The sequence below is a fragment of the Frankliniella occidentalis genome, unplaced genomic scaffold (genome assembly GCF_000697945.3).
Source record: "Frankliniella occidentalis isolate FOCC.00 unplaced genomic scaffold, Focc_3.1 Scaffold21, whole genome shotgun sequence".
Taxonomy (NCBI): domain Eukaryota; kingdom Metazoa; phylum Arthropoda; class Insecta; order Thysanoptera; family Thripidae; genus Frankliniella; species Frankliniella occidentalis.
Genome location: NW_026267151.1, coordinates 1234401 through 1261899, shown reverse-complemented (window position 1 = coordinate 1261899; position 27499 = coordinate 1234401). Strand labels below are relative to the sequence as shown.

Here is a 27499-nt window from a genome sequence, read left to right as displayed (position 1 = left end):
CGGGGCGGGCGGGGTTCGGCGACCTCACGCTGATTCGCATCGCAGCCCCGCGGCACGTCCACTGCGTTCGCTGCGCTGCGCCTACTTATTGAGCCGCCCTTTGGCTACCGCAGCTTATGACGCGTGCCGGGTCCCCCGGCGAGGCCGCGGCGGAGAGCAGCTCCCACCGCCTCCCCCTCCTCTACCACCCCGCCGCCCTTCCAGGGCGGCTTTTGTCGCGTCAGTCGTGGCGCGGCGGGGTGCTTGGCGTCGGCGGCCGGCGGCCCGGAAGGGGAAGGCACGTTGGCGCCAAGCTGCACCCGCGCCCCGCGCTACGCCCTCCCCTCTCGCTCCCTCCCCTCACTCGGCCACCCTCGTTCCGCTCCCCGAACCGGCCTCCCCCCGAGGCTCCCCTTCTTCCCCACACTAACACGCTATGCCGTCGCCACGCTAAGCCAAAACACGCCCCCGGAGGCAGACAAATTTCTACAGTATACTCTATTTTGGAATGCGTGCATTTGACTCGCACCAGGCACTTTTTGCCAGCAGCAACGTCACCCTACCTTGACCAGCTTTGCATACAGTACCTTATCGACAAAACAAGGATGCACCAAGTCACCATCTTCGGTTCGCTATTAACATTCAGTCGTAAGGTCTTATGCGTCCATTGTAGTTAAGCACCCGATCCCGATGGCGAGGAACCGATGAGGTAACGATTTGGGCGGAGAGTGGGGCGGCGGGGCGGGTTGCTTCCCGGTCTCGTTACCAATATATCCTTCCTCGAGCTGGCCCGGTCCCTAGCTCTTCCGTTGGTCACGTGCTCAGCTCACGTGGTCCTGGAGCGTGGGTGGTTTACACCCCACACCTCAGGACTTGGGGGGGGGGGGAAATCTCTGGACAAGGACCGAGAGGTTCTGGTCGATAAGTCCGACTGGGCTATGCCGTAAGTGCACCTGGGGAGGCCCGGCTGGGCCCGGCCCATCCTGCATGGCCGTCTTTCTCTACAGTGCGCGTCTGCCTTCCTTTACAGGGCCTCGGCGCCGCGGCGCTGATTGCTGAGCTCCCCGGCGACCTGCACCATGTAGGCGGCCGACACGGGGGCTCGCAGACATGGGGCACGTAATCGTGACGGCTCGCTCCCTCGCCTGGCTGCTCCTCTCCGTCGTCGCCCTGATGGCCGTCCTGGGCGCGCTGGTCTCGCCGCGCTGGGTCGTGGCCCCGCCAGGTAAGCTGCGCTCCGCCCTGCTCCGTCCCGTTACACTGCATCCGGGGTGGATTCCACGGCCAGGCCGGATCAGTATCTGGACCTTACCATAATCCGGCGGTGTCGCCCCATTACCTCCCGGGGCATGTCTCCGTGGTCTCCGCCAGCCGAATGCCATGCCCCCGCCGGCCTGGTCGCGTACAGTACAATGTGCTCCACGCCATGCCGCTCCTGTTGCAGGTGACTCCGGCGCGGACTCCCTGGGCCTCTCGATGCGGTGCCGGCTCATGTCCAAGCAGGCCGGCTCTCAGCAGGCGCCCCCGCCGGCCGCCCCCGCGCCGCGCTCCCACTGCGGCCCGCTGCCCGTCGGCGTGTCCCCGGGGACGTGGACGGCCGCCCTGGTGCTCCTGGGCGCAGGGGCGGCGCTGGCCGCCCTGGCCGCGATGGCGGGCCTGCTGGCGTGCTGTGTGCACGCCGTTTGCGGCAAGAGCATCCTGGGTGTGTGTGGCGCGGTGCAGGCCGCGGCAGGGGTGCTGTACCTGCTGGGGCTCGCCCTGTTCGCCGGCGGCTGGGGCGCAGACCGCGTGCAACGGCTGTGCGGTCCGAACACCGCGCCCTTCTACCTTGACTCCTGCTCGCTGGGTGAGGGCGCGCTTTGCGATCCCCACGTTCGCTGCGTGTGCAGGCTAGCGGGCTCACCTTTAACCGTCCTGTTGCAGGCTGGGCGTCCTACAGCGCGGCCGCGGGTGCTCTCCTCACACTGGTGGTGGCGGTGCTCTCGGCCCCCGCGGATCGTGCGGCACGCAGCGACAAGGTTCAGGAGCGCATCTACCAGGGACACACCCTCGTCTGCATCGCCTGAACAGACCAAGAGCCGAGGAGAGCCAAAGTGTCAATTCGTCTACAGTACTGCTATTTATTTATTATATTGTCTATACCGAGTCACATTAAATCTTTTGATACGTTTTGTTAAAGGTGCTCACTTTTTTATTCTCATTTGTAACCTGGTCACAATGTGTGCAGTGCCCCGAGCCCGCTCCAGCCCACCCTCAAGCCTTGTTGTACAGGTGCGCCGGGCAGCGTACCGGTGGTCGGGTTGGTGGGGCAGGGCGGATGTCGCGGTCGACCGGTTGCATCTTTGCGCCAGGGCCGGGTCGTTGGGTCAGAACACCGGTGGTCGGTGGTCCAGGTGACGTTGGCAAACGGCTTGAGAGCCCGGGGCACACCACGACCCATGACAACCCACTCCACTTCACACCACTTTCGTTTGAATCATGGCTACTCACGCATAGAAAACGACGGATTGCGAGATCGTTCACTCTTAAGAGTGAAAACAATAATAGGTAGGAGAAACTAAAGCAGCAGGTTGGATAAATTCATGAGAATCTTATAAAATCGCATTAAAAATTTAATCACGAAAATAAATATTTGGGGCAGACGACATTGTAATCAGTTGAAACTGATAAATCCAACAGCGAAGATTCAAGTAAACTAGTTCAGCAAACTACATCAAAACAATTTTAACAATTTTAAGAAGAAAAGACAAGACATCTGCACCTTAAGGGCAGTAAATTTTAACTTTAAGACTTTGCAATTGACAAATATTTCTGCTTGGGGTAAAGTAAAATGAGATCTGTACAGGTTGAGGGACAGGCACTCAGAAAATACTGGTGTGATGTATACTTATTGATGAAGAGGTTCTTTCTGTTGGAATAGAGCACAACAGAACATTTCTGACCATTAAAAATAGATAACTGTTTTTGTCTCAAGGAATATCATGACACGTCACATCAGTTTTTTCCAGTGTGCCGGTATAACTTCAATGTACTTCAGACATATGAATAAGTCTTTTAAATTAAAGGGTGCCAGTACAACTAATTTATGAAGGGAAAAAATAGGATGGCCCCTTATTTCACAGCACTACAATAATATCTAGTAACTATTACAAAGATTTTGCATAACAGCAATACTTCAAAAATATTCAAATTACATCATTCTTACATGAGCAAGTCCACTACAATAAAAGCAGTCTCTTCTGAGATCAAGGCTGCACCTTTATAATAATGGCACTTGATTTCATAATAACGGGTAACTAATGATTAAGTCATTATTATAAAATTCAGATAATCTTAAAAAATCTAATCCCCTCAGTAAGTAGAGGTGCCACAAACAAATGATGCTGTAAATCTTACATGAACTAAGAAGTCTTTTATTACAGTAATATAATCACTTTCATTGTTTTACAGACCTTATGTTTATGGAATGTTGGCATACAAATTAATTTCAGTTTAATGGGCACCCATAAAAAAGCGGAAGATGACATGATATTACGGAGTATGGTGGGAAACATGGCATCTGTACATACGAATGACCAAATCTATCTTAAAATAGATTTTGTAGTGTCCAGTGTAGAACAAATGTGACCATGTTCACATGTACTAAGAATTATACTATATGGCACATTAATTTAATGAGTAGGGATCATGGAAGGATTTCAGCAAGGACCTATAAGCCTTAAAACAGTCAACTTAGCAAGCGCGGATTAAGGGGAGGCGGATTGTCCCCTCTTAGGTCCGCCTAAAAGGTAGGCGATTTGCGTCACAAAAACACTGAATGTAGGCAACCGACAGTGCATCGCCCCCTGTCAGCCGGACCTTAATCCGCGCCTACAACTTAGCAGCTTTTTATTCCTAGCATAATCAGAATTTGTTTCGCTAAATTCCTACAACTAGAATCAACATTAATACAAGAAACAATTTTTTTAAAAGTTGTAAGATTACAAATTTAACACATCTGCTGGAATAAAGAAAATTTTACTAGTTAGGCACATACAGATCATGTTCAATAGGTGTCATTTATAAAAGGGTGCAATTTGATGACACAGAGCCCACTCAAACTCACCCTTTAAAATCGTGAACGATGGAAAAATAATTATATAATTCTAAAACTAAATAGATCACAATGTTTCAAATTAGTTTTAAAGTTTTGAATTTAAATTATTCAAGAATGGGAAGCCATTACAGGTATAGATTTAGAAGTCAAAAGACAATATTGTAAAATATTATGCATAAACAGAATCCAAATTAAAACATAAAAATAATATTTGTCTAAGTTCACACCAAAAAAGGCTTTTGAACATCACCGGTGTTGAGATGCAGACGAGTGAAGAATCTCTAAATGAGATGGATCCAAAGAAAGCTGAGGAATCCCATACAACCCTGGTATTGGTATTTGTGTTTGTTGAAGGGAATGATGTAAAGACTGATGCAAGGACTGATGCAGATAAGGGTTAGTGTTCACGGATGATCCTGGAGCTGGGTTATAAAAATGTGTCCTTTCTCGTTCCCGTGACATTTGACCAAGAAGGATCTATGACAAAAGACAACAATGAATTAAGTCAATCAGACAGAAAAATAGTGGAAGAGGGATATTACTAAACAAACCTCTCTCTCAGTAGCATATTTAGATTCCCTGTCATCATCAAGACCAATATGCGCATGAACTGGTACACTTGGGTGTCCCAAATGTATAGCATGGCTTAGCGGATGGTGAGTGGAATGAGGTGAATGGACAGGTGGAGCTGAATATATCTGTAATATTAAAAAAAACAAAAAAAACGTTCATTTAGAAAATAGAATTTGATGAGAATTGCTGATAGATAGATTACAATTAAGCTGTACCTCATGATGAGATGACATTGAGTCATCCTCTTGAGAGTGGAGAGAATGCTGACTCATGGTATTTTCATGAAGGTAGATATGGTGTGGCTGATGATCAACAGTGGCAGCTTTATGAATCAAAGCTGTTGGTTGATGTTGCATTTGGGGCTCAGAACTTGGTGTGAGAGGAATCTCAGGTTGAGGTGGTGGATGTTCAAGAGAATCTGGAGATAGGCAAGATGACTGAACAGACATAGAATTGGAGACAATTTCAGTTGATGGCTGTTCTTGTTCCACAATAGTTGGTCTGTTCTGTCGACTTGTATTAACTCCATGTCTTCTTTTCATGTGTTTATTGTAGTTAGGCCAATTTGTGAAGTGATGTTGACATTCCACACATGAATAGGGTCTCTCTCCAGTATGTTGACGTCTATGAGTCTGAAAGATAGATAGATAATTATCAGATTGTTACATCACAAGTAGATGACAAAAATATATATACAGGAGTGGAATACTAACCGTCAAAACGCCTTTGAATCTGAAAGTTTTTCCACAAAATTCGCATGTAAAAGGCATAGCACCAGTATGAATACGATGATGTTCTCTTAGAGTTCCTCTTTCTCTAAACTGTCGTCCACAAACATCACACTGATGAGGTTTCACACCGGTGTGAATACTTCCATGCTTTCTAAGTTGTAATTCAGTCTTAAAACTGAAAGAAAAATTACAATTCAACATTAATTACAACAAAAAACTGCACATTGGGTGTGCTGTACATTTGTACCTACCTCTTGTCACACAATTGGCACGAGAAAGGTTTTACAGTACTATGAGTGAGAAGATGAGCATCCAGATTTCCTTTCTGTACAAATGATTTCCCACATTGGTCACAAGTATAATTACGAATACCAGTGTGAATACGTTTGTGAGTAACCAGGTTCGGTTTAGTTGAAAATCTGCAGAATTGTGTATTAAAACATAGTAAAACAACAAAACTAACAATTAAAAATAAAAGATACATAATAATAAAGTACCTTTTGTCACACTCATCACAAGCATACTTATTTTTAAGTTCATCAGGCAAATGGCAGCGAGAATGAACATATAAAGCACTCTGCTGCCTAAATGCTTTATTACAAACAGAGCATACATGGGGCTTCTTGTCAGAATGAATTGTGCGATGAGAATCCAGTCCTTTCTTACTGGAGAAACATTTTCCACATATTTCACACGTACTAGAAATATTAAAAAATATTTTCATTTTCTCATACATAGTAAAGGTATGGGTATAATAGAAAATAAAGGCCTAAGTGTTGAATTACTTACCAATAACGATCATTCTCCAGATGGCGACGGTAATGAGATAGAAACCCTGAATACTGTGCAACAACTTTAGAGCAGACATTACACATATATCTAGGAACTTGCTTGTGAATTTCAGAATGATGTTTACGTAATTCATCAATACTACTGAATTCCTGCAAGCCAAAGATAAGTTTTTCGTAGCATATATTGAGCAAAATATTTAACAAATGCCAGAAAAGACTCATGTCTTACCTGTGAGCAATCAGAACACGTCCACAAATAATCACCAAGGTCAACATCTATCTCTTTTTTCTTATGTTTGGACTTTCCTTTAAACTTAGGTTTCTCATTACTGGAGACATCAATTTCATCGTCGTCATCATCATCATCATGGTCACCAAATCCAGTATCATCAACATAGTCACTATCTGAATTTTTTGATCCATTATCACTAGTGTGCAATTGGTCATCCTTTCCATTTTTATCAGACACATTTATATCACTAGGCAAATCAGTTTTGGCATATTTTTCAGAACACTTTTTAGATTTCGGCTTGGGTTTTGCTTTTGCTTTAGCTTTGACGGATGAGCGTTTCTTTCTACTTTTTCGTTTTCGTCTCGTCTCATCATCTGAATCATCATCAGCAAATATTCTTGAAATTTCAGCTGCATCAAGATCCACATTTTCTAGGTCGACATCATCTTCCAAACAAACTCTGCTTACTCTAACGGGTAGTCTGCATTTCCTTTTAGAAGCACGGGAGCGTGGAGCTTCAGGTACAATATCTACAGAAACAAAACAAAAAAAATTGAGTGAGAAATTCTGTATGAGAATTTTTAGTGGAAAATTAACAAATAAATAAGAAAGTTGAGTGGGTTACCTTGTTCTTTGGGAGATGGTTCAGACTTTGAGTTGTCTTCCCTAACAACACATTCTAGAAACTTAGATGGATGGATGTCTTTTTGTTCGGCAGTCTGTGCAAAGATAAAAGTAATAAGAAAATGCTTCTTAAAGCAGTTCAGTAATATTGTGCTTGAGACAAAATAATCCTATTCTTAACCTGTTGCTGTTGTTGCTGCTGCTGTTCCTCCTGCTCTGATGGCTTCTCCTGTTCGAGTTTTGAATCATCTCTTACATCGGTCAGCACTTTACTTTTGTCAGGAACATCGGTTTTGATATCTTTAACATTTTTCTCTTCTTCCTTAACTGCAGATGATTCATTGAGCTTGGCAGTGTGCTCTACCAATAGTTTGAGACGATTTTGAGCTCTTGCACTGCTCTCAACGAAATCAGCACATTGATGCAACTTGCTACAGCACTCAAGACAAACAGATTTCGGCAAGGCGTCACCTGAACATAGCTGAAAAATTAAATAGCACGACAAATATATATTGTAGCAAACACAGTTCTAAGGTGGTTTACTTAAACAAAAGGAGACCTCCAAAAACGCAATAGAAAGTAATATTCCTAAAAGTAGTAACAATTATTGTAAATGCCCTCTCTAAAGTTAAGAATTGAGTAACACATCTAGAGGTTTGTCATTTTCAGAGCAGGACAAGTTCCCTTCCAATTAAAATATTCAACTCATAGACGAAGTTGAAGGGAAAGCAGCAAATTATTAAGTACAGTTAATTCAGTATTTTTTAGGAATTTTCGGCATCGTCTGGCGATTATAAACATTGCCTTGACCTAGGTTAGGCATGTGCCTAGAGCGGCAAAGATGCTACAAGTACGGAAATAACGAAACCAAAATATTCGGAGATCAGATAAAAGATAAAGTGGCGTCTCACCTCGATTTGAAGGCAACGTATAATTTTCTTCTCTAAACCAAACTTCTGACCTTCGTCACTGTAAATCCTAACAAATCCATCGACAAAAGTGTCCTTTTCAGTTGCACACAAACGACAAAGCTCCGTACTATCCATTACACTGCCGAGACAGTCGATGGAATAACACAGCACTAACACATTTGGTAATCACATGAAGCGAACTCAATCAGATTTAACAGAACTTCGTCAACAAATCTGAATTGAACGAAACAAACTTTGTTTGAACTTTTTCTGATATCTTTGTGATTGCCTGTTATGTTTTGTTTTCAGCAACAAACCGATGCGGCAATCATTGCCAACCGCACGTTACAAGGAACAACTATATTGTAAAAAAATATATAGAAAACATTGCATAATGAAATTTGGAAAATCATATTGTTCTTTGAAATTTTCTTTACGTACGTTGTTTCTTTATCGTGTGGTGCACGTCTTGCAGTCTCGAACTTGTACGTACTATGTTGGTAGCACTTTAAAAACATCCTTGCCGGCCGCGGGCATTTGAAAGAGACAAAGGATAGCCCATGCCTTAACTTTGTTACCGGACAAGGCATGCAAAAGAAAGGTAGGGGAAAGATAATCAGATTGAGTCTACAAACGCAAATCTTACAATCAACAAGGATTATGTTATTACTTTGAGCTTTCTAGTAAACTTGTGTCTGTGTGCCCTGCCCAATAATATTTCTTGTTGCAGCTAGGGACTATAGTGGTGATAATGAAGTGATTATGACGATAAAATATGCTCGTTGCGAACGAGTGTCATCAGCTAACCTGTTCTCGATTATTTATGTCATTGCTGAGTACGCATGTTGAGGCGCCAGGTAGCACCCGCCCGCACCACTTCCGTCCGAGCCTAGGGCCACCAGGGCCCCACGCACGCCCCACGGGCCGGGCCCGCCCCAGCCACCACTACCCCTACCACCACCACTTTCTCCAAGGTCGAGCTGTGCCCGGAAAGTTTCTTGGTAGGGTTGGAATGAAGCAATGGGCTGTAAACAGAGGGCCGAAGTATAAAATGCTCAGCGGGGAGTGGCCCGCCACAGTCCCGCGGGGTGCAGCGCTCTGTGAGTATCTTAAGGGTAGAGCATTCCCTGCCACCGTCTCGTGGTGTTTCTAGCGTTGACCCTGTCTTTGTGTGTGACAGGTGACGTGAATTGTGATGATGCTTCGACCGGTGTTCTCCCTCGCCCTCGTGGCCTGCGTGGCCACCCTGGCCGCAGCCCAGTCCCCGCTGCAGCCTGCTGGCCGCATACTGGAGCCGCCAGTGCCCTCCCTGTGCGCACAGAGTAAGTGATGACAGCCTGGCAGAATTAAGTAAGATTAAATTAAATGTCTTTTAAATGTGATTATTATTGTTATAAAAAAAGAAGCTCTTTGGAAACTAGAGTCACACAATTAATTATCTGAATCAAATGCATTAAGGGCAGGCACTACACTAGTGGTACATTCTATTAAAATAATTATGCTTTCTTTGCAGGAAAAATCCATGAGAAATTCAATGGGAAAGGTTATTACTTCTCTTGGAAAGACGCTTCAACTGCCAATACTGAAATGGACTGGCTGGGTGTGCGTAACTGGTGTCGCCAGCGGTGCATGGATTCTGTTTCAATTGAAACTAGTGTTGAGAATGAATACCTGAAGAGCCATCTGGTCAATGGTACATCTTCTTTACTTAAATTTGACAAATCAGTTGAAAATAATATTCAAAACAACAAGTTGTATCATAACTTTTCAAGATAAGATCATGCCTCTCATTGAGTCTTCTACATTTTTGTAGATAAAGTAAAATACATCTGGACATCTGGTCGCCTCTGTGACTTCAAGTCTTGTGAAGAGCGGCCTGATCTGAAGCCTCTCAACATCAATGGCTGGTTCTGGACTGCTGAGCTGAAGAAACTTGCACCGACCACTGACCGTGTCCAGAATGACTGGGGATACTCTGGCGGGTAAGCTATAATATGCAGATTGCAACAAACCACAATCACATCTTGATGTTAACACATTGAGTGCGGCGTGACCCACACCGTGGGTCCCAATAACAAGGCATTGCCTACCCCCGCCACACTCAACATGTTTTTTGATTCTTTCTAATGATTCCTTTCCATCTCTTACAGCATCAACAAACCTCAGCCAGACAACCGAGAACTGATCCAGGGTGGAGCTCCTGAGAATTGCCTGGCCATCCTCAACCAATTCTACAATGATGGAGTGCACTGGCATGATGTTGCTTGCCACCACAAGAAACCCTGGGTGTGTGAGGAAAGTGAATCCCTCATTAACTATGTACGTTTCACAAATCCTAACATTGGTGTTTGATTTTTTGGTCAATTACACTGTTAGTCAAAATGAGCTGGAGCAGTGATATTTAATTAATGATAAGCTATGTTCAAATGTAAAAATGTTAATAAATAAAATTAATTTATATAGTAATCATTCAATGTAGTCAGTCACAAGAAATGTAGATGAGGATTTTGAAAATACAAAGAATGTGAAGATTTCTCCACAATTAACATTGTGTATACACTACTTTTAATATCTCATTTGAGACACTTAAAGAACATGCAATTGTTGTTGATATCGGGGGTCTGCTTTGATGTCAATGTGACACCACACCATTTATATCATGATGACACCAAAGTAGGCCCCCAAAATTACAAAATGGACACTGGCCTCACTTTGATGTCATAATAACAAATCTATGTTCGTAAAGCAATTTCGGAACTCAGCAAAAAATTCTTATTTCAGATTAAAATTAATTCTTTAACCATTACTTCATATGTGCATTAATTCACATTGACTTATTTCTATCAAATAATCCTAACTTTTCTTCATTCACCAAATCTTCAGATCTTCCATCTTCTGAAATGATAGGTATAGCTGGCATCTCAGAGACCATCATAACTGTGTGTTGGGTAGCTGGTACAACTGGGGCAAATGAAGAGCGAAAAACACCTGATTCCTTTCCGACAGCCACAGCATTAGCAACTGCATCACTGCTTGCTGGAACCAAAGACCCTTGGGCAGAGCGAAGCCCACTCTCTTCCTGTAACAGATAGTAGTAGGTGCTTTATTGAGTGTGACTCTCAGCTGACATAAAATAATCGGAGGCAACAGTAGTTAACTTTTAAAAGTTATTGTCAAGTAGTTGGTCATGCAGCATACAAACATAAATTGCACAGAGAACGGGGAAAATTACCTTTTCATGCATATCCAAAGGGAAAGGTGGAATAAGCCTCTGAGATTTGTCATCAAAGACAGCCAATTTTTCTGGGACCAGTAAATCAATGTTGGTACTGTTTAGAGCAGTTCGTTGAAGGATTTGCAGCAGTTCATCACTATCCTCACAAATAAAAGGCATTCGATGCTTACAAGCAATGTCATGCCAATGAATACCATCATCATAAAGATTATTCAATATTGCAAGACATTCTTCCTCAGGTCCACCTTGGAAGTGTTCTCTATCATCTGGTTGTGGTCTCCCAAAACTGAAAATAAGAACAAATACTGTGAGATCTAAACAGTGATTTAGTTAGAACTTTCACTCCAATTCAGTGCTTAACGTACCCGCCATTATCACTCCAGTCACTGTCCAAGCGGTCTGTTGTGGCAGGCATCCTGGATAAAGATCCAGTCCAAAACCATCCATAGACACTTACTGGCTGTAAGTCAGGCCTCTCACATCCTTTAAAGTTACACTTGCGTCCACTTGTCCAAACATAATTTTGATTTGCTACAAAATAGAGATTTATCATTAAACATTTTGTCATGGGTCAAAATTAAGTAAAATAAACAATCTTACAAAACAATTTAAGTGTACCTTTTGATACACGTTCCTTTATAAAATCATTTTCTTCTTGACTTTCTAGACTCACTAGATCCATGCATCGAGCTCTACAAAACTCGCGTGCTTCTGTCCAGCCAAGTTGAAGACCGACTGTTTTTGGTTCTTCCCAAGTAAACAAATAGCCATGGCCATTATAAGTTTCATGAATCTTTCCTGGAAAACAAAAACTTTAAATGTAATTGTGGTTTTGTTTGAAATCAGTTTTTATGGACTTGCTGACACTTGCTGCACGAAACTTACTGTGAGCACATCTGGCAGGATTAGGTGACTTCGATGAGTAAAAGTTGACTTGAGGGGCAGTAAGAGCAGCTATTACACAACTAGCAAGCACCAATGGGAACAGCATGGTGGCTTGACTGGCACTGAGGAGACAGTCTTTGCCTTTGCCCTATATATCAGCTCTGCTGACAACAACTAATGGTGCTTTATTCTGAGTGGAAGTGAGTAATGACATCAGTCATCTGTGGTCCCAGGCTAGACAGCTACACTCTTATACAGAAGTTCTAGACAAGTAGGGACAATCACCCCAGACCTTGGCATTGTAATACTCTGTCAAGTTATTGACCCTTCAGTGATAAGGAGAGAATTCATGACCTTGGGGCACAGGAGAGAAAGAAATAAGGTAAAAAAGGGAGAGATAAAATGATAAGTGAGGCATGGGACAGAACTCAGAGATAACTGGAACAAGAAATGGTCATTAGGATTCCCCTAAGAGGGAGGGTGTCTTGGCATCACCAATCTTTAGTGGTTGGAGAGAGATATAAAGAGATACACTTAATAGAAAGAAAATAGTGAGACAAAAATATGTTGGTTTTGGCAATAGCACAAGTACTTGGATGAGGGAGATCAGAAGAGAAAATACATCAGCATGAAGCTTGAACTGAAACATCCATCCCCTTTTCTGTACTTTGAAGATTAGAGGTTGAAGATTAAGTGCTTGCCAACAGAAACGGCAAATTCATATCTGCCAAAGAATTGTCACCCTAAGAGGATCTGACTGAAATAAAATAAACAGAATAGTTCCAGTTAGTTAATTATGTATTTCAAATAATATCATGAATTGACCATTCAGCTTCACAAATATTAAGAAGAAAGGGAAATATGTTGTACAACAGTTCCAACCAAAGCAGCAGCTTCAGAAATTGTATTATCACAAAAAAGAGTTAAAGAAATGTTTGAATTATTTCTTACCCTCAACCATAATTATATGATACCCAAATTTAGTCTTGATAGGAGGATCTGTATAGATAGGACTGTTTAAATTGGAAATCGGAAGTGCAAAAGCTGCCTCTTGAAAAGGTCCTACCATTGCGCCACGTATTTGCCATCCTAAATCGCCCTGAAGGGATGTAAAATGAATAGAAATAATGAATAGGCTTATTTTATTTCAGAAAAAAATAATTTGAAATGAATCAAATGACGTACCCCCTGTCTTGCTTTGTCTTCACTGTACTGAGTAGCAACTTCTTGGAATTTCATGCCTCCTTTTAGTTTCTCCATAGCTTCAAGAATTTTGGACTGTTTCTCACACAAAATATGTCGAACCTAGAGGAATAGAACAGATAAGGATAGGATACACCCCGGTTAGTATAACACGATACAGTAGAAAGTGAAATAAGGGGGCACATAACAGCTTTTCAGGAGCAACTCAAACCTTGACAGCATTTCCTCCTTTCTTTTCCTTGCCGCCTTTGTCACTATCGTCTTTCGCAGACTTGGCAGCTCCCTTACTCTTCTCACCGCCCTTTTTGGGGGGCATGATGTTCTAATCAGGACAAGTACTGAATAATTTTCACTCAAAGTGTGGTGTTTACGAATCAACCACAGGCAACCTAACCTCTTTTGATAAAATATAGCAGCGTTGCCAATATGAGGAGTTGTACACGGAAATTAAAGGGGGGGGGAGGGGGGGTCGTCACACAACAGAAAAGCTCGAGCTTTCAGTCTAGATTCTAGATACTAGAAGATAAAATTATTGCAAACATTGAAAAGGAGAGAGTGATCACAACATTTATTGAGAAGATGAAATCTTACAAGTCATTTGTAGAGTGAAAGCACGGTTATAAGTCGTAATCTCACTTCAACTCGACTATTAACTGATCCTAAAACTGTTTCAGAAACGTATAGCCTGTTGCACATTAAATTTTAGCACAAAACTGTGAGAAAATGGACGCTGACCCGGTGCAGTGCTGGATTTCTTTTTCAGAAAGTAAATAACTATTGCATAGTGAGATTTTAGTTTCTCCTACTGCTTGGACAAAACCGCGCCTAAGTTCGTAGTTCGCGCCAGTTTTTCACAGAAAGAAACGCGAAAAATGATTGGCTTAAAGTCGATAAACATTCCAGTGAATGTCAACCCCAAAGACAAACTACGCTGTGGTACGGCCGAGGAAGACATAATCAAAGCAATCCGAAAAAATTTAACGCGATGAAGTGAACGACAGTTTCACAAATATTGAGACACTGAAATATTGAAATCTATGATTTTGATTAATCCCATCAATAATGAAATGGTCGAGGCTTACTTACCTAGCTATGAATCCTTATGTCTTTAATCTTTGACTTTTAGCCACGCTCTTTTCAAAGAATGTTCGGAAGATACTACAGTCGTGTTGTCGGACAAGCCCTTAACGAATACCTGTTAATTTATGTTAAAATTCAACGAATCGGCGTAATTATTAAGAAAATGTACTAAGAAGTTCTCATATTGAATAAAGAGCTAAGATAAATTTAAATTAACCCGCTAAAATGTATCTTCGATGTTAAGCGCTGGTCATATTCTTTGACTTACCAACAGGCAACAAGAAGCGTGTGGAATGGAAACCAAGATGGCCTCTGTGATCAGTCTTTGTTGAATTTTAATATTGAATCGAGTTATACCAAACAAATCCGAGTAATTAAATTATTGCGATTAGTAAGTTAGATTCCTTATATTTCACATATCGAAATTTTTACATGGGTGTAGTCTATCACTTCCGTGAGATCGTCGTCTCAACCCTAAAATCCGCCCTGTGTACACAGTGGTGTATATTTTCAGTTTTTGAGGAAATTCCTTCGCAATATCACAGAAACTTTCCATCTATCTTCACTCTTTTTTTGAGTAATATTCTTTTTATTTAAATTGAATGTAGTAATTTATCTTAAAGTCGCCTTGAGCGTTATTTTGCCGGATTGCAAAGAGTTCCTCTTAACCTCACTTCACTGGCGGGGTATTGTAATTTTTTTTCTTAATAGCTCGCAGATGGTTTAATTTCGCGTAAACAGTGTTCTGTTTTCGCGCAATTTCACCGTCTATCTATTATTCACGGACTCTTTTGACTAATAAAATTTCTTGATTTGGTTCTCTTCCTTATGATGGGGCTGCATTCAACTACTGGTTTGACCCTCAGTTTCTCAGATTTAAAAACTAAAACAATTCTGAGGCACAGTGAAACATTGTATTTTAATGTACAATTTAATTCGAGTTCGTGAATTTTTTAGAGAAATTGCTGTTGATTACGATGGTTATGGTTTCATTTTGTGTCACTTTGAAGATCTTTTTGAGATGTACAGCTTTCAATTAGTATTTTCAGTACAACGGGTAGTTAAGAATCAGACCTATTGTCTTAAATGGAGCTGTTGTGAATTTACAGATTCATCAATTCATCATGAAAGCCTTGTATTTGCTCGTCTGACAGCAGGCTTTAGGCTCTGTTGGCCCAAGCTTGCATATAATGCAGCAATTGTAAGCCGTGACTAAAATCTGTTATTATGGCCAACTTTATTAATGCCAGTTTGACTGATGTACAACAAATGGTTGTTATGCCAACTGAGGAGGCGGCTGCAGTTGGCCAAAATTTTCCTCAACAGCAGCCGCCTCCCCAACAGCATGTTGTGCAAAAGACGGCTTATCACCCACAACAGTAAGTGTATGAGGTTTTAAAATGTTGTTTACTTAGTAAGAAATTTATTTCTTGAGTCCTGCAGTGGCAGTGGAAAATTCTATAGTGGAGAATCATATTAAATTCTCAGAAGAGCACTGTTATTTTTTGTTTTGTTTTTTTAATAATTTTTAATGAGGTATTAAGTCTCCTCAAGCTTAAATATGTTATTTTTTGTTGCAACTGTAACATTTACATAATTTAAACAAGATGAATTTGCCAACCAATTTTTTAAAAAGGTATTTATTTTTTTCAGGATTGTCCTTGTCACAAATCAGGAAACAGGTAATGACTAGTCCTTAAAAATATCAAACCTTGATTGGTAATATTGGACATTTCTCAAAATCTGTGGTTATCTTAATTGTATTACTTCTATTTTACAGTTAAAGGTGAACCAAATATTAGTGTTAAAAAATCTCCATCAACCTTGCAAACACAGACTGTGCAGCAAGAATTTCCTCCACTATATATAAATCAACAGCAGCTGCAACAGCTGCAACAGCTTCAGCTGCAATCAGGAAAGTTAATATTTAGGGCAGTGGCGCCACAGCACATGGCTCTTCAGACAAAGCAGGCAAATCAAGTACAATTGCAATCAACAGCTGTGCAGCAATTAACATCTAATCAAACTGTAGTATCAAGTCCACAAGTCATTACTACTCTCCAATCTGACAGTCAGACTGTTATTCAGAGAACCCCCCTGCAGACTCCTCCCCGACTAGCACAGCAGTCACAAATTTTACAAGTGAAAGCTCAAACACCCCCTTTGTTGAGAACAACTCCATCCCCTCAACGACCTGTTCTTGTTAGTATTCGTGGGGCACATGGGCAGTCATCTCAACAACAGTTGCTGCAGTCCCAGCTCCAGATGGCCAAGTCTCCAACGCCTGGTTTGTTGCGGAGGCCACAGAATTCTCCAAAGACCCCTCAGAGTGTTCCATTGAAACAAAGTGATCACAGTGGTATGAATCAACGAACTATTTCACCATTGACTGCTGTACAATCAGTTCAGACAGTGCAATCTGTTCAGACTCTACGACCAGTTCAGACTGTGCGATCAGTTCAGTCTGTGCAGTCAGTTCAGACTGTGCAATCAGTGCAGCAGGTTTTACCAGCGCAACAGGTGCATCAGGTTTCACCAGCGCAACAAGTACAGCAGGTTTCACCAGCGCAACAAGTGCAGCAGGTTTTACCAGCGCAACAAAAACAGCAAGTTTTACCCGTGCAACAGGTGAAACAAGTTTTACCAGCCCAACAATTGCAGCAGGTTTCACCAGTGCAACAAGTGCAGCAGGTTTCACCAGCCCAAAAAGTGCAGCAGGTTTCATCTGGACAACAAATGCAGCAGGTTTTACCAGTGCCACAAGTGCAAGAAGCTTATGAAATACAACAAGGACAAGTGTTACAGGTGCAGCAAGTACAAGGTCATCACTTACAAAAGGCACAGATGATCACAGATCAGAGTCCATTGCGCCATCAAAATGGAGGTATAGGTCTTGAAACTGAAGTTGTAGAAACTGCGCCTATTGAAAGAGATGTTGCTAAGGTGGCCTCGCCAAGGATAGTAACACCACCAGTTATGAAGTCTCAGCTACCCACTAATAGGAAAGAAGAGACCAGAATTATTGTTACATCTCCACAGGTTGTAGCAAAAAGCAAAGTTGGTCAAAGACAAAGCCAAAATTCTACCCTTTCAAAGGGTCAGGTTCAATTTATGATGAAGCAAACCGTTAATACTAATCCATCATCAGTTGTTTCTCAACAAAACTCTCCTCAAGTGCAATCTGCACAGCCACCAATAAGAATTCTAAAATTGGCACCAAACAGCCAATATCAGTTAGTGCAACAGTTTCAAATACCTGGACAGCCACAGCAATTTCAGGTTCATAATATGCAAATCCAACTTCAACCTCAGATTCTGCAAGTGCCAACTAGTACTGTGCAGCAACAACCTCAGCAAGCTCAAGTACCCCATGGTGATACACAGCATCTTGAAGTAGAGGCACAGGCTCAGCAGCAAAACCACCTTCCATCTCAACAGCAGCCCGTACAGATCCAGCATCAGCAAATTCAACTACAACCCCATCAGCAGCCACAGCAGCAGCAAGTCCAACGTCAGCCTCAAGTAGTTCAAATTCAGTCTCAGCAGATTCTACGACAGGCTCAGCAAGTTCACATCCAGCAGCAAATTCAGCAGCAAGTTCAACTTCAGCAACTGCAGCAAGTTCAACTTCAGCAGCAGCAGCAGCAGCAACAACAACAACAAGAGGTCCAATTGCAAGCCCAACCGCAAGTCCAATCACAAGCTCAGCATCAGCCAATTCAACAACAATTAGTTCAGTTCCGAGCCCAACAAATCCCACCTACTCAACAATCTATCCCTAAAGTGCAGCAGCCTGTTCAGTCTAATAACGGGCAGGCTAAACAAAGTCTAGAACAACACACACTTCCTTCAATTAATCAATCATTAACTCAGTCCACGTCTACCCAGACAATGGTAAATGGACAGAGTACGTCTGTAATCCCACCTCAAAATGCACTGAAAGTACGACCAATGGGCATGAGGTAAGTCAATAAGTGTGTATTATTTTGAATCTATCTAGACTAAAAGCTCTTATCTAACTAGAAATTGTAATGTCTCTATAAATCTGTTTCTTTATGTTATCAGTGGTCACTCAAGTACTTCAAGTCAGACTAAAGCAAGATTGCGAAACACTTATTCTGGACCGAGACAAAGGAAACCGTCAGATATTCGAATTGTGTCTTGCCAGACTGCCCCAGGTTCACAACAAATGTAATAAGTTGATCATTTTCTTTATTTTTTATGGTGAAATCCAAAATTCTGACTATTTATAAAAACTATCAATTAAATCAAGGGTTATTCAAACCAATTTACCAACCCTAGGTATAGCCAGTTTTTACAGCTGATTTGGTTGTTGCTGACAGTTTGGCAAAATCGATTAATGCTATAGAAATGAAATCATTGGTCTTAAGGTGATTGATGATGGGACATAGAACTTTGTACTTCTGCATATCCACTGTGGGCAATGACTGTCGGAAGGGCCATTGTAATAACAAGGGCTCTTGGTAGTTCACTCTGGACCATCCAAATAAAACAAATCCCAAACCCTCCTCCACCCCCTTAAATTAAATTAGATAACCAAGAACAAGAAATCTCTTACCTTGAAGCCCACTGATTCAGTTGCATTAGGAAGTATACAGTCCAACCCGGAAATAGCGATACCCGGATAGAGTGTTGCAAATCCTATTGGCGGGTCATAACAATCCCATTTCAAAACAACCTGCTTATAACTTTGCAATCATGATTTCTCGAGGTGCAACGCAATATCTGGGTTTGACTGTATGGTCACCTGAATCTAGGAGCAATCTAGGAGCAAGATCTCTAAAAGATCTTGGAAAGGTGGAATTGGATCCTTAATTTAATTGGATATTCCTTGGTTTTGCAAGACTTGGGTTTGACCATAACACTTTTACTTTTCTCATAACATAGTCTATTTATATTTATATCTTGTTTTTGCCCTTCTGTTCAGTTCTCAAGTTATTTCTGAAAATGACCTACATTCTCTTTTGAAACGAGTAAGTTAATTTTCACTTTTAACCAGGGTTTTTCTTTCTTTTATACTACAGTGTACATTAATATTCATTTGAAATGATCCAAAACCTTTACTATCTGTCTATCTTGTTTCAGTTTGGGACTGCAAAAGGAAGAATTGTGCATTATACTACTGAAGGTGGGGGTCACAATTTTATGTTGCAACAACTACCTCAGGCATCAGAAGTTCATCAGGTTTGTTTTCATCAATTTTTTTGTCAGAATACCAATTACTATGCTATTATGTTTGTCCATGGACTATTTCAAACTTTATTAAATTTGCAGGTTAGCCCTGAGACTTCAACTGACCAGGAGGAAGAACAAATAACTGTTTATGATGGGTTAGTATTTCTGTATGTTTTAACGATAGCAGTAAATGTGTGGATTCTGATGTTTTCTTTTGTCTCACCTGTAGAGTTAATGTGGAGAACGCATTTCCAACTGGAGTACCTCAGGAGTGTGTGGTTTCTGAATCTGGAGAACTCTTGTTTGCTGACAATACAAATGTTAAAATTGAGCCCATGTAGGTATACATTTGAGATTCCTTGTTCCTTCTTTTAAAAATAATCACATGATATGATACCTAATTTTTTACAGGATGGATGGCTGTGATGCCAACAGTGACCCCTTAGATACTGGTACAACTGAAAACTCCATGTGAGTAATCAATATTACGGCATTTACTACATGTCTGCAAAGCACCTGTGCTTTTGTGGTTGGACTACCACTAAGTTTAGCATTCAACTGTAGCTCTGCGTATCTCTCTTTGCCTTTCTCCCTCTTTTTTTTTCTCCCTCCCTTCCCTTCTCCCTCTCTTTCTTTACCTTCTGTGACATCTGGTTAAATGTGACAAATCTGCTGCTCCTTGAGACAGTCTTACTTTGGCTAAGGTAGTGCATTGGGCTGCATTGACATAGGCTCAAGGATTAAGTCTCTTGTTGCATTTTATTTTAGTTCAGTGTAGTGGAACATTTAGCTCAAGCTGGGATGGTGATTCTGTGTTTTAAAGTTAGCCAGGATTATGTTTTGAATGAACCAAAGCATCTAATCTTGTATGGTTGTAAATGTTCAACTTTTAACTTCCTAGCCTGCCTTGTATCTCAATACTAGTCTCTAGAACACTAAACCTTATCCTTGGTCTGATTCATTACTTCCAGGTCTAAAGAATCAACTGATACTGGCTGCCTATCTTCCTCAAGTTCAAGTACAAAAAATATAGAGACAGAGGTAAACCTATTTTAAAATGAATTTCTTAGTTTGCTCAACTGATCCTGGTCTGAAGTTACAGATAGGGCGTTTTTTTTTATATCAGTTTAAACTTTACTTTCATGTTCTGTTTTTGTAGCTGTTGAAGGTCATTCCTGGAAAGGCGGCCGTATGTGTGTTTTGTGGGAATACCTCAATAATATTGAACAAGTGCGATTTCTGTAAGCGCACACTACCAGATACTGTAAAAATAGTGCTGGATGGAAATGCAAAGAAAAATACTGTGCATTCAGCATTACCAGCTCCCATTGGTGCAAATGTTCTGGTCAGAAAGGGGCTAACCATACAAACCGAGGTAAGTTGAGAGCAATAAGGAGTTTCTCTAGCCAAATTATAATATTTTCTAAATCTGTGAACTGAGACTGTCGGCTAAGTTTTGCTTACGTCATTATCCTTGCCAGCCAAAGTAGTTTGGGGAAGGGAATTGAGTAATTTTGTCAGCTTGTCAAGACATTTAAATTTAACAGTCCCTGTTAAAGGTTGATGTACACCCTACTGTTGCTGTTGCATTGTAGTAAGTAATTTAGTGCAGGGAACAGTTTTAAATTGTATCTGGATGAAGCCTCTTTTTTCACAGCCAAAGTCATAATTTTGAAAGATGCCAATTTTGAATTATTTTCTTGTATTTTTGTTGTGAGGCAGAACAACATTTCTTTGTGCCTGCTCATTATTGAAGTAGTATGAAATGCAGTGATATGGTGGTCTTGCAGGATGGATGAAAGAATGTTTTGTGACAGCGTGCTTCGGTTCTGTGCATTTTGAACATTTATTGTATTGTATGTGAATTTGAATGTCGCCCTCTTTCCCTGCACCCCGCACGTATGCTTACTTTCAAGATGATGCCGGAAAGTCCCAGATTGTATCATTGTATGCCTTTCTTTTCAGACCTTCCCAATTCATACCCAGCAAATCTTGTTCACTTGTTCCCGCGGGAACACTGGACAGTACAAATTTTATATTTAGTGAGTTCGTCAATATTCCCTAAGCGCCTAGCGCTCAGCCAACATAAAGGCCCTTGTTTAAATCATATTTTCTAAAATAATAGATAGCCCTCCTTACCGGATCCGTACATTGCATGTTGCATATCCGGTTGGGTCTCCGTCTGACCGCAAGGCAGTGCGGCAACACTGGTATGAATCTCGCGAACTTCGGTATCAAATGTTTCTACTTATCTTTCTTTATTAATGAATGACTAGTTAGGGACTTGTTAGTATATTCGTGACCGCGGAAAATTTTCAGACATTTTCCATTATGTTTGATAGAATTTGTGATTATGGAACCAGTAGGTGTTAAGAAATTTTATGGTATCACGAGCAGTCCTGCCGTGCGCAGGTTTCGGCTGCAGAATGCGCATGTGAGTTGAGGATTCGTGAACGTTGAGCCGATGTTATTTTAGTAACAGATTCTTTTACCTTTCCGCTTCTAATTATTTTGTGTATTTCTTCGTTTTCTTGTAACGTTTATTTTGTTGACGATTGAGGTTAGTCGGCTCATAAGTTCTGTGCTCTATATATTGGAAATGTGTCCTTAGCAGCTCCCAATTCGCCTTCTCAGATGTTAAAGAGCTCGTAATAGAAAATGCTCATCATAATAAAGTTTTGTTATCTATTGCCTAGTAGTGCATTATCTATATTCCCGCACAGCTTTTCAGTGTGCTCCTTGCGGTGCCCATTGATCTTATAATTGTGTTATAACATTTCAATGAACTCATTTGTTGATTGTGCAATGTCTGAGATTGAGATTGTTCCATTTGTCAATGTCTGTTTTATTAAATGTGCATATTTTGTTTCAGAAAATTCATGGAAAACCTCCTCCAAGGTCTCTGAACCCAATTCCAAACTTGTCAAGTCTTGACACTAAGCGAAAACGGTGCAGTACGCCCCGCAAACCTAAGGTGAAAGTTCCAGAAGAACCAGGTGAGATTCATTGTGATAGTTCAGCAATACTATTTACATACTCTCTGATGTGAGTTCAGCTTTGAGTTGTATCCCTCTTAATAATCTTTTATATCTCTAGAAATTCTTACCTTGTCGTCTGATGATGAGGATAAACAAGTGGTGAAACCAAATAAGAAAGTGGATCGGGAAAGTGAGCTCCTAGCCAATGGTTCATTTAGCGGTGTAGGCTTGGAACCTGGAACAGAGGTAGCTTCTGCCATGGATGCAGCTAATAATGCTGAAGAGTCAAGGCAAAACTCAGTTGGTGTGCAAGGTAATTTCTAATATGAGCACATATTGCTTTAATAATCACGAGTGCTTTTGTTGAACTGTCTCATTCTGTACCTGCTTGCACTTGCAGCTGGTGGTTTGTTGGAACAAGCAGTGGAAGGTTCCATGTCATCTCCATTCTTTCTCATAGTATGCAGAACAATACGAATAGGTACTTTCAGAGTTAAGCCTTCTGAAAGAGTTGTAATTTCTTCCCAGGGATTAGAAATTAAGGTTCCTTTACAAGCTGGTGAGTCATCTTAACCATTAACTGACACTCAAACCTGTCTCTTCTTGTTTGGTAATTGTTATCTAATAATATTGTCTATTTTATCTATGTAGGCCCTGAGGTCACAATAAATGTGCCGATGAGCTATATTGAGCGAGTTTTAGTATCTTTCTGCCGTTCTATGCCTGTGCTCTTCCTGTACCTGAAAAGAGAGGGGGGTGTTTTAGTTAGACAAATTTTAAACATGAAGGACCCTAAATCATCTTATTATTTTGATCCTCAGTCTTCTGGTAAGGTTCTATTTCAGGTTTTTCTGTAACTCACCAATTTAGCATGAAGCATTATAAGAAAACTTTTTTTAACAGATGACACTCAGAAAAGAATTACAATACTTCCCGAGAAAATAACCGAAGATCAAAAGAGGGAACTGAAAAGAATATTCGATGGAAATAAAGTACTTCTAACTGAAATTGAGAATAGCCTGGCCAATGACATTCTAGTTAGGTCTTCACCACCTGAAGTAAGACTAAGGTTAAGTTTACCTGGGAATGAAATTCAAACGTAAGTACCTCTTTGTAGTATTTCTTTTTCTTTTTTACAACTATTTTGTATTTTTGGTTGAAGAGAGCAATTTTGTCTTTCATGAAAATATGATATTTGTTATCCTTTTTCTAGTATAATGGTGTACCCACCTCCACCTGCTAAAGGTGGAATCTCAATAAACACAGAAGATTATGCTTGTCTTGGTGAAGACCAATTTTTGAATGATGTGATCATTGACTTTTACCTTAAGTAAGTATGCTTTCACTTTTCACTGTGCTCTTAACATTTAATTTTTGAATCATTTGTTATTATTGCTGTGTTTTGTTCACTCCAGGTATCTTATGCAATGTGTACTCTCTGAAGAAGATAGAGAGCGGACACATGTTTTCTCCACCTTCTTTTATAAACGACTAACTTGTAAGCCTAAAAAGGGTCGACGTCATCCTGTTGAAGATGATCCTAACTTAACTCCGGCCCAGAAAAGGCATGCTCGTGTGAAAGGCTGGACTAAAAGTGTTAATCTTTTTTCCAAAGATTTTATAATTATTCCGATCAATGAAAAGTAAGTTTGAAGCAAGTTATATGCATTAAGAGCATAAATTTTCTTAGCCTTCTCTTTCAATCGTCTCGTAACCACTATCCTGTATTATCATTTCTTTGAATTGTATATGTTGTGCTGTTATCACTGTTTCTTTGAATATTTACCGTACTTTCCGCCATTTAAGCCGACACCGCTGAACCCCGTTTCTCGAGGTGTTCAAATGGTATATTGGATGTTTTCTATTCGGCATTTAAGTCGAGTTATGGTTTTGATGCCCTTGAAACTGGTTAGAAAAGGTCGGCTTATACGGTGGAAAGTAGGTGTGTACTTGTATGTATTATGCACCTAACTAATTTCTCTTATTTTTACAACTATTAATTAGTTGCCACTGGTTCTTGGCAATCATTTGCTATCCTGGACAAGATGGCTGTTTGAGAATGAGTGATAACACTCCAATTGACTTACCAAAGCCTCCATCAACAACAGTTGCTGCAGCAGTAGCGGCGGCTGCTGCTGCTGCAACAACACACTCCAAGCTGAAAGGTTCAGTACTATACTTTTCCAAAATGGACATCATTAAATATGCAACATCACAATTTTTAATTACCTTTAATCCTTATTGCAGTGAAAGATAATGTTATGTCTATTGGCTCAACAACAATCACACCTGTTAGAGCTACCCCTGCCGCAACAATTACATTAGATCAGAATGGTGAAGAGGGATCTGACAGAGATGAAGCGGAAGGGGACGAGGAAGAAATGAATGAAAACTCTGATGAGGAGGTTTGTGGAAAAGGCCAGTGATATTGTCATATTCTGTCCCATTGGTTCAACTTCAACTAATTGATTGTCCCTTTGTAGGATTCTGGTCATGTTACTGAAGACAGTAATGGCTCTAAAGACATGGGAAGCAGCATTGAGGGGAGTGCCGTGGCGTCCTCGGGTACCCCGCCTCCATCGAGTACCCTGCTTTCTGTGGGTACCCTGCCTGTGGCCAATAGTAATCCTTTACCAAAGAGAGGAAAACCTGTTGTGAGGGAAGGAATTAAACAGTAAGTTCGCAGTTGTAAATACTGTACCCTCACTTAACTGGTTAATTTGATTAAATTTCTTATAATTCCATCCTAGTTTTCTATTTTTGTTTCTGGCCTCTATTGAAACTGTTTCCATATTATTTCAGACCATGTATTCTTATCTTCGATTCTTTGGTTGGTGCTCCTCGCTACAGAGTAGCTGCAACTCTAAGGGAGTATTTAAGTATTGAGTATAAAGTTAAAGAGAAGAAAGATAAGGAATTTTCTAAGGATACAATCAAAGGTATGCTTCCTAAAGTACCTCAACAAACCAACTTCACTGACTGTGGATTGTATTTGCTACAGTATGCAGAAATGTTTTTCAAGGTTTGTTGAAAATATATGAAAATTGATATATTTTCCTTTCCCTATTGGATATTTATTTATTTATTTTTTCTTCATGTGACCTTTAGGATCCCATCAGGGATTACCATGCTCCAATCAAACAGCTAAACAATTGGTTTCCTGAGGAGGTTGTATCAAGAAAGCGGGAGGATATTGTTAATCTTCTTAAAGATCTCATGAGAGAACAAAATATAGATCCTAACTCAATTAAGTTGCCACAGCTTACTTTCAACTACTCCACTCAATCAACATCTCAACAGACCGAAGACGAAGAAGCCCAAGCCCGTCTAACAGCAGCAGATTCAGAAGCTGATGATCAGGCTAGTCAGGTATGTCATAAATTTAAAAATAACTTTTTCCTTCTTCTTGTTTGTTTGATTACATGAAGAAATGTCTGGTATAGAATTTATTTGACAAAATATTCTCTCACCCTTTCCCAGGCTTCCAATTTGACTCCAATGGAAGATATGAACTGTGAAAATGAAGTTACCGTTCCTCATTCAACCACGGAAGAGGTCAGTTCATCAAAGTCTGAAAATGTAGAATGTGGTGCCATTAACAATGGGAAAAGCACTGAACCGCTTAGTTCTCCTCGACTGAATCAGTCTCTTGTTGACTATTCGGAATCATCCAATGACAGTAGCAGCGATAATTCCGTTATGAAACGTTCACAAAGTGAAGTGGATGCAGAAGATATTATTGAAAAGAAAAAAAGGAAAGCAGATTGATTGTTATTTATTTTTATTAAGTGTTAAATTTAATTGTTAAGGTTTTGTATCTGTATCTCTTACATCCCATTGTCATTATTTCATCATTGTCAATATTTTAGTTTTAGTGGGTCATGCTACAATTTACTTATCTGTCTTGTTCCCATTATTTGCTGGTTTAGTCTATTGGCTGTTTCAGAGGGAAGTTCCTTGGAATAGCTGTTGTTGAAAGTTATCCCCTGCACTTTCTCTCTGTCAATCCATGTACATAGGTACTGTCATGGTTCTAAATTCGTTTAAATTCTTTACATTAGTTTGTTGTAAAGTGAAAATATTCTAGTAGGAAAACAAAAGATTATAGCTGATTTTTTTTATTGAAATAGACTGGAAAGGAAGAGGATTTGCAAATTCCAAAGACTGCTCATTCAGTATATTGTCTCTGTTGAATTTTGTGTGTCCCACAATAGTTGAGCTCTCTTCTAGTTCTCATCAATGTGAAGCCAAAGTATTGTGGGGGACAGTCTAATCTCGGAGTATGTACACTGTATTCTTAATTAGTAAAAGTTTTGGAAACTTATTTATAAAATTGAGATAACTGATTTAAAAACGTTATTTGTTTGTTTCCTTTGTACCTCTTCTACGTCATGAAGTTTTACATCCCATTCAAACTTCTGAACTGTTCAGCCATTTTTATTTCATTGCAGTGATTTTCTATTAAACTCAGTGCTTTTCCTGTACCTTTAAATGTATTTTAAATGTGTGATTCTGTTAACCTTGATCGTCAGTGAACAGACAAACTGTTCGTTAGTGCTACTGTGAACCATAGATATTGCAAATTAAAATTCTCGCAGCTCTTGAAAGGATATTTTCACTACTGTTCTCAATTTGACCTTTAAGTGCTGGCTTCGATGGCAAGATTCAAGACTGGTGCTGTGTGCCTCTGTCTGGGTAATCTTGTTTTTGTTTTTGTCTTGAGCCCACTAGGCTATTTATATTATGTCTGTGATAATAAGGGAAGCAATTTCTCTGCTTTCATGTAGTGTGAGCGTGTTGTAAGGTTTTGATTCTTATTTTTTGAAGTTTGAATCTACCAATGTGTAGTGAAGGCTGACTGAAATTTTGAAATTTAAAAAAAAAAAGGGATTTCATATTGTCCAGACAAGTTACAGCAATAAGTAAGTGAATTACTTTTGCATATGTAAATACTTTTAGGTTGTAAATACATTTTTCATATACTA

At 40.5% G+C, this 27499-nt stretch overlaps 6 protein-coding genes across 10 annotated transcripts in view; 3 read left to right on the top strand and 3 right to left on the bottom strand.

Annotated features, from left to right (window-relative positions):
- Nucleotides 1-2157, top strand: part of LOC113204507 (LHFPL tetraspan subfamily member 2a protein-like) — a 17637-nt gene extending 15480 nt beyond the window's left edge. For both annotated transcript variants that reach the window (XM_052264789.1, XM_026419698.2), the window contains exons 2-4: nt 1010-1204; nt 1424-1825; nt 1903-2157. In XM_052264789.1, the coding sequence (XP_052120749.1) occupies nt 1090-1204; nt 1424-1825; nt 1903-2045 (660 nt within the window). In that variant the 5' untranslated portion in view covers nt 1010-1089 and the 3' untranslated portion in view covers nt 2046-2157. The remainder of the gene's footprint in view (nt 1-1009; nt 1205-1423; nt 1826-1902) is intronic.
- A 413-nt stretch (nt 2158-2570) lies between these two features.
- LOC113204506 (zinc finger and SCAN domain-containing protein 2-like) lies at nt 2571-8236 on the bottom strand. Its single transcript, XM_026419695.2, has 11 exons — nt 7938-8236; nt 7208-7507; nt 7028-7121; nt 6400-6932; nt 6169-6320; nt 5877-6077; nt 5631-5798; nt 5362-5554; nt 4864-5280; nt 4627-4773; nt 2571-4552 (listed from the first exon to the last, which is right to left on the bottom strand). The coding sequence occupies exons 1-11, from the start codon at nt 8070-8072 to the stop codon at nt 4322-4324; spliced, it is 2571 nt and encodes an 856-aa protein (XP_026275480.1). The 5' UTR covers nt 8073-8236; the 3' UTR covers nt 2571-4321.
- A 150-nt stretch (nt 8237-8386) lies between these two features.
- Nucleotides 8387-10403, top strand: LOC113204561 (uncharacterized). 3 transcript variants are annotated; one of them, XM_026419769.2, is made up of 6 exons: nt 8387-8538; nt 8668-9037; nt 9118-9259; nt 9451-9630; nt 9751-9919; nt 10088-10403. In XM_026419769.2, the coding sequence occupies exons 3-6, from the start codon at nt 9133-9135 to the stop codon at nt 10287-10289; spliced, it is 678 nt and encodes a 225-aa protein (XP_026275554.1). In that variant the 5' UTR covers nt 8387-8538; nt 8668-9037; nt 9118-9132; the 3' UTR covers nt 10290-10403. The 3 variants fall into 3 exon arrangements, with proteins under 3 accessions (XP_026275554.1, XP_026275556.1, XP_052120747.1); XM_026419771.2 differs by having other exon boundaries at nt 8387-9037; XM_052264787.1 differs by lacking the exons at nt 8387-8538; nt 8668-9037 and having other exon boundaries at nt 9144-9287.
- Nucleotides 10404-10479: 76 nt separating this feature from the next.
- Nucleotides 10480-12737, bottom strand: LOC113204560 (uncharacterized). The gene is made up of 5 exons (XM_026419768.2): nt 12058-12737; nt 11791-11970; nt 11538-11703; nt 11170-11458; nt 10480-11016 (listed from the first exon to the last, which is right to left on the bottom strand). The coding sequence occupies exons 1-5, from the start codon at nt 12161-12163 to the stop codon at nt 10762-10764; spliced, it is 996 nt and encodes a 331-aa protein (XP_026275553.1). The 5' UTR covers nt 12164-12737; the 3' UTR covers nt 10480-10761.
- Nucleotides 12738-12837: 100 nt separating this feature from the next.
- On the bottom strand, nt 12838-13695 carry LOC113204562 (peptidyl-prolyl cis-trans isomerase NIMA-interacting 4). Its single transcript, XM_026419772.2, has 3 exons — nt 13472-13695; nt 13243-13362; nt 12838-13156 (listed from the first exon to the last, which is right to left on the bottom strand). Exons 1-3 carry the CDS (start codon nt 13574-13576, stop codon nt 12998-13000), a joined length of 384 nt encoding a protein of 127 aa, XP_026275557.1. The 5' UTR covers nt 13577-13695; the 3' UTR covers nt 12838-12997.
- Nucleotides 13696-14597: 902 nt separating this feature from the next.
- LOC113204495 (uncharacterized) lies at nt 14598-27121 on the top strand. Of its 2 annotated transcripts, none has more exons than XM_026419675.2 (25): nt 14598-14731; nt 15450-15719; nt 15994-16022; nt 16121-18302; nt 18406-18531; nt 19289-19334; nt 19447-19545; nt 19636-19691; nt 19766-19873; nt 19948-20007; nt 20508-20577; nt 20696-20911; nt 22409-22532; nt 22633-22827; nt 22915-23073; nt 23166-23342; nt 23418-23613; nt 23728-23844; nt 23930-24157; nt 24519-24679; nt 24762-24919; nt 24998-25188; nt 25317-25536; nt 25623-25883; nt 25995-27121. In XM_026419675.2, exons 2-25 carry the CDS (start codon nt 15568-15570, stop codon nt 26280-26282), a joined length of 5619 nt encoding a protein of 1872 aa, XP_026275460.2. In that variant the 5' UTR covers nt 14598-14731; nt 15450-15567; the 3' UTR covers nt 26283-27121. The 2 variants fall into 2 exon arrangements, with proteins under 2 accessions (XP_026275460.2, XP_052120742.1); XM_052264782.1 differs by lacking the exon at nt 14598-14731 and adding an exon at nt 14831-14917.
- Nucleotides 27122-27499: the final 378 nt, after the last annotated feature.

Excerpts from the sequence above, each read along its gene's own strand:
- LOC113204506 (XM_026419695.2), bottom strand. The coding sequence starts at position 8,072 with ATGGATAGTACGGAGCTTTGTCGTTTGTGTGCAACTGAAAAGGACACT. Across the intron at positions 6,321-6,399 it reads CGTGTTCTGATTGCTCACAG|GAATTCAGTAGTATTGATGA; the intron begins GTAAGACATGAG and ends TTTGGCTTGCAG. Across the intron at positions 4,553-4,626 it reads AATATGCTACTGAGAGAGAG|ATCCTTCTTGGTCAAATGTC; the intron begins GTTTGTTTAGTA and ends CTTTTGTCATAG.
- LOC113204561 (XM_026419769.2), top strand. The coding sequence starts at position 9,133 with ATGATGCTTCGACCGGTGTTCTCCCTCGCCCTCGTGGCCTGCGTGGCC. Across the intron at positions 9,260-9,450 it reads GCCCTCCCTGTGCGCACAGA|GAAAAATCCATGAGAAATTC; the intron begins GTAAGTGATGAC and ends CTTTCTTTGCAG. Across the intron at positions 9,631-9,750 it reads GAAGAGCCATCTGGTCAATG|ATAAAGTAAAATACATCTGG; the intron begins GTACATCTTCTT and ends ACATTTTTGTAG.
- LOC113204560 (XM_026419768.2), bottom strand. The coding sequence starts at position 12,163 with ATGCTGTTCCCATTGGTGCTTGCTAGTTGTGTAATAGCTGCTCTTACT. Across the intron at positions 11,459-11,537 it reads GACTGGAGTGATAATGGCGG|TTTTGGGAGACCACAACCAG; the intron begins GTACGTTAAGCA and ends TCTTATTTTCAG. Across the intron at positions 11,017-11,169 it reads CTTTGGATATGCATGAAAAG|GAAGAGAGTGGGCTTCGCTC; the intron begins GTAATTTTCCCC and ends TATCTGTTACAG.
- LOC113204562 (XM_026419772.2), bottom strand. The coding sequence starts at position 13,576 with ATGCCCCCCAAAAAGGGCGGTGAGAAGAGTAAGGGAGCTGCCAAGTCT. Across the intron at positions 13,363-13,471 it reads AAGGAGGAAATGCTGTCAAG|GTTCGACATATTTTGTGTGA; the intron begins GTTTGAGTTGCT and ends CTATTCCTCTAG. Across the intron at positions 13,157-13,242 it reads AAGACAAAGCAAGACAGGGG|GGCGATTTAGGATGGCAAAT; the intron begins GTACGTCATTTG and ends ACATCCCTTCAG.
- LOC113204495 (XM_026419675.2), top strand. The coding sequence starts at position 15,568 with ATGGCCAACTTTATTAATGCCAGTTTGACTGATGTACAACAAATGGTT. Across the intron at positions 23,343-23,417 it reads TTTTGATCCTCAGTCTTCTG|ATGACACTCAGAAAAGAATT; the intron begins GTAAGGTTCTAT and ends TTTTTTTAACAG. Across the intron at positions 23,845-23,929 it reads ATCATTGACTTTTACCTTAA|GTATCTTATGCAATGTGTAC; the intron begins GTAAGTATGCTT and ends TGTTCACTCCAG.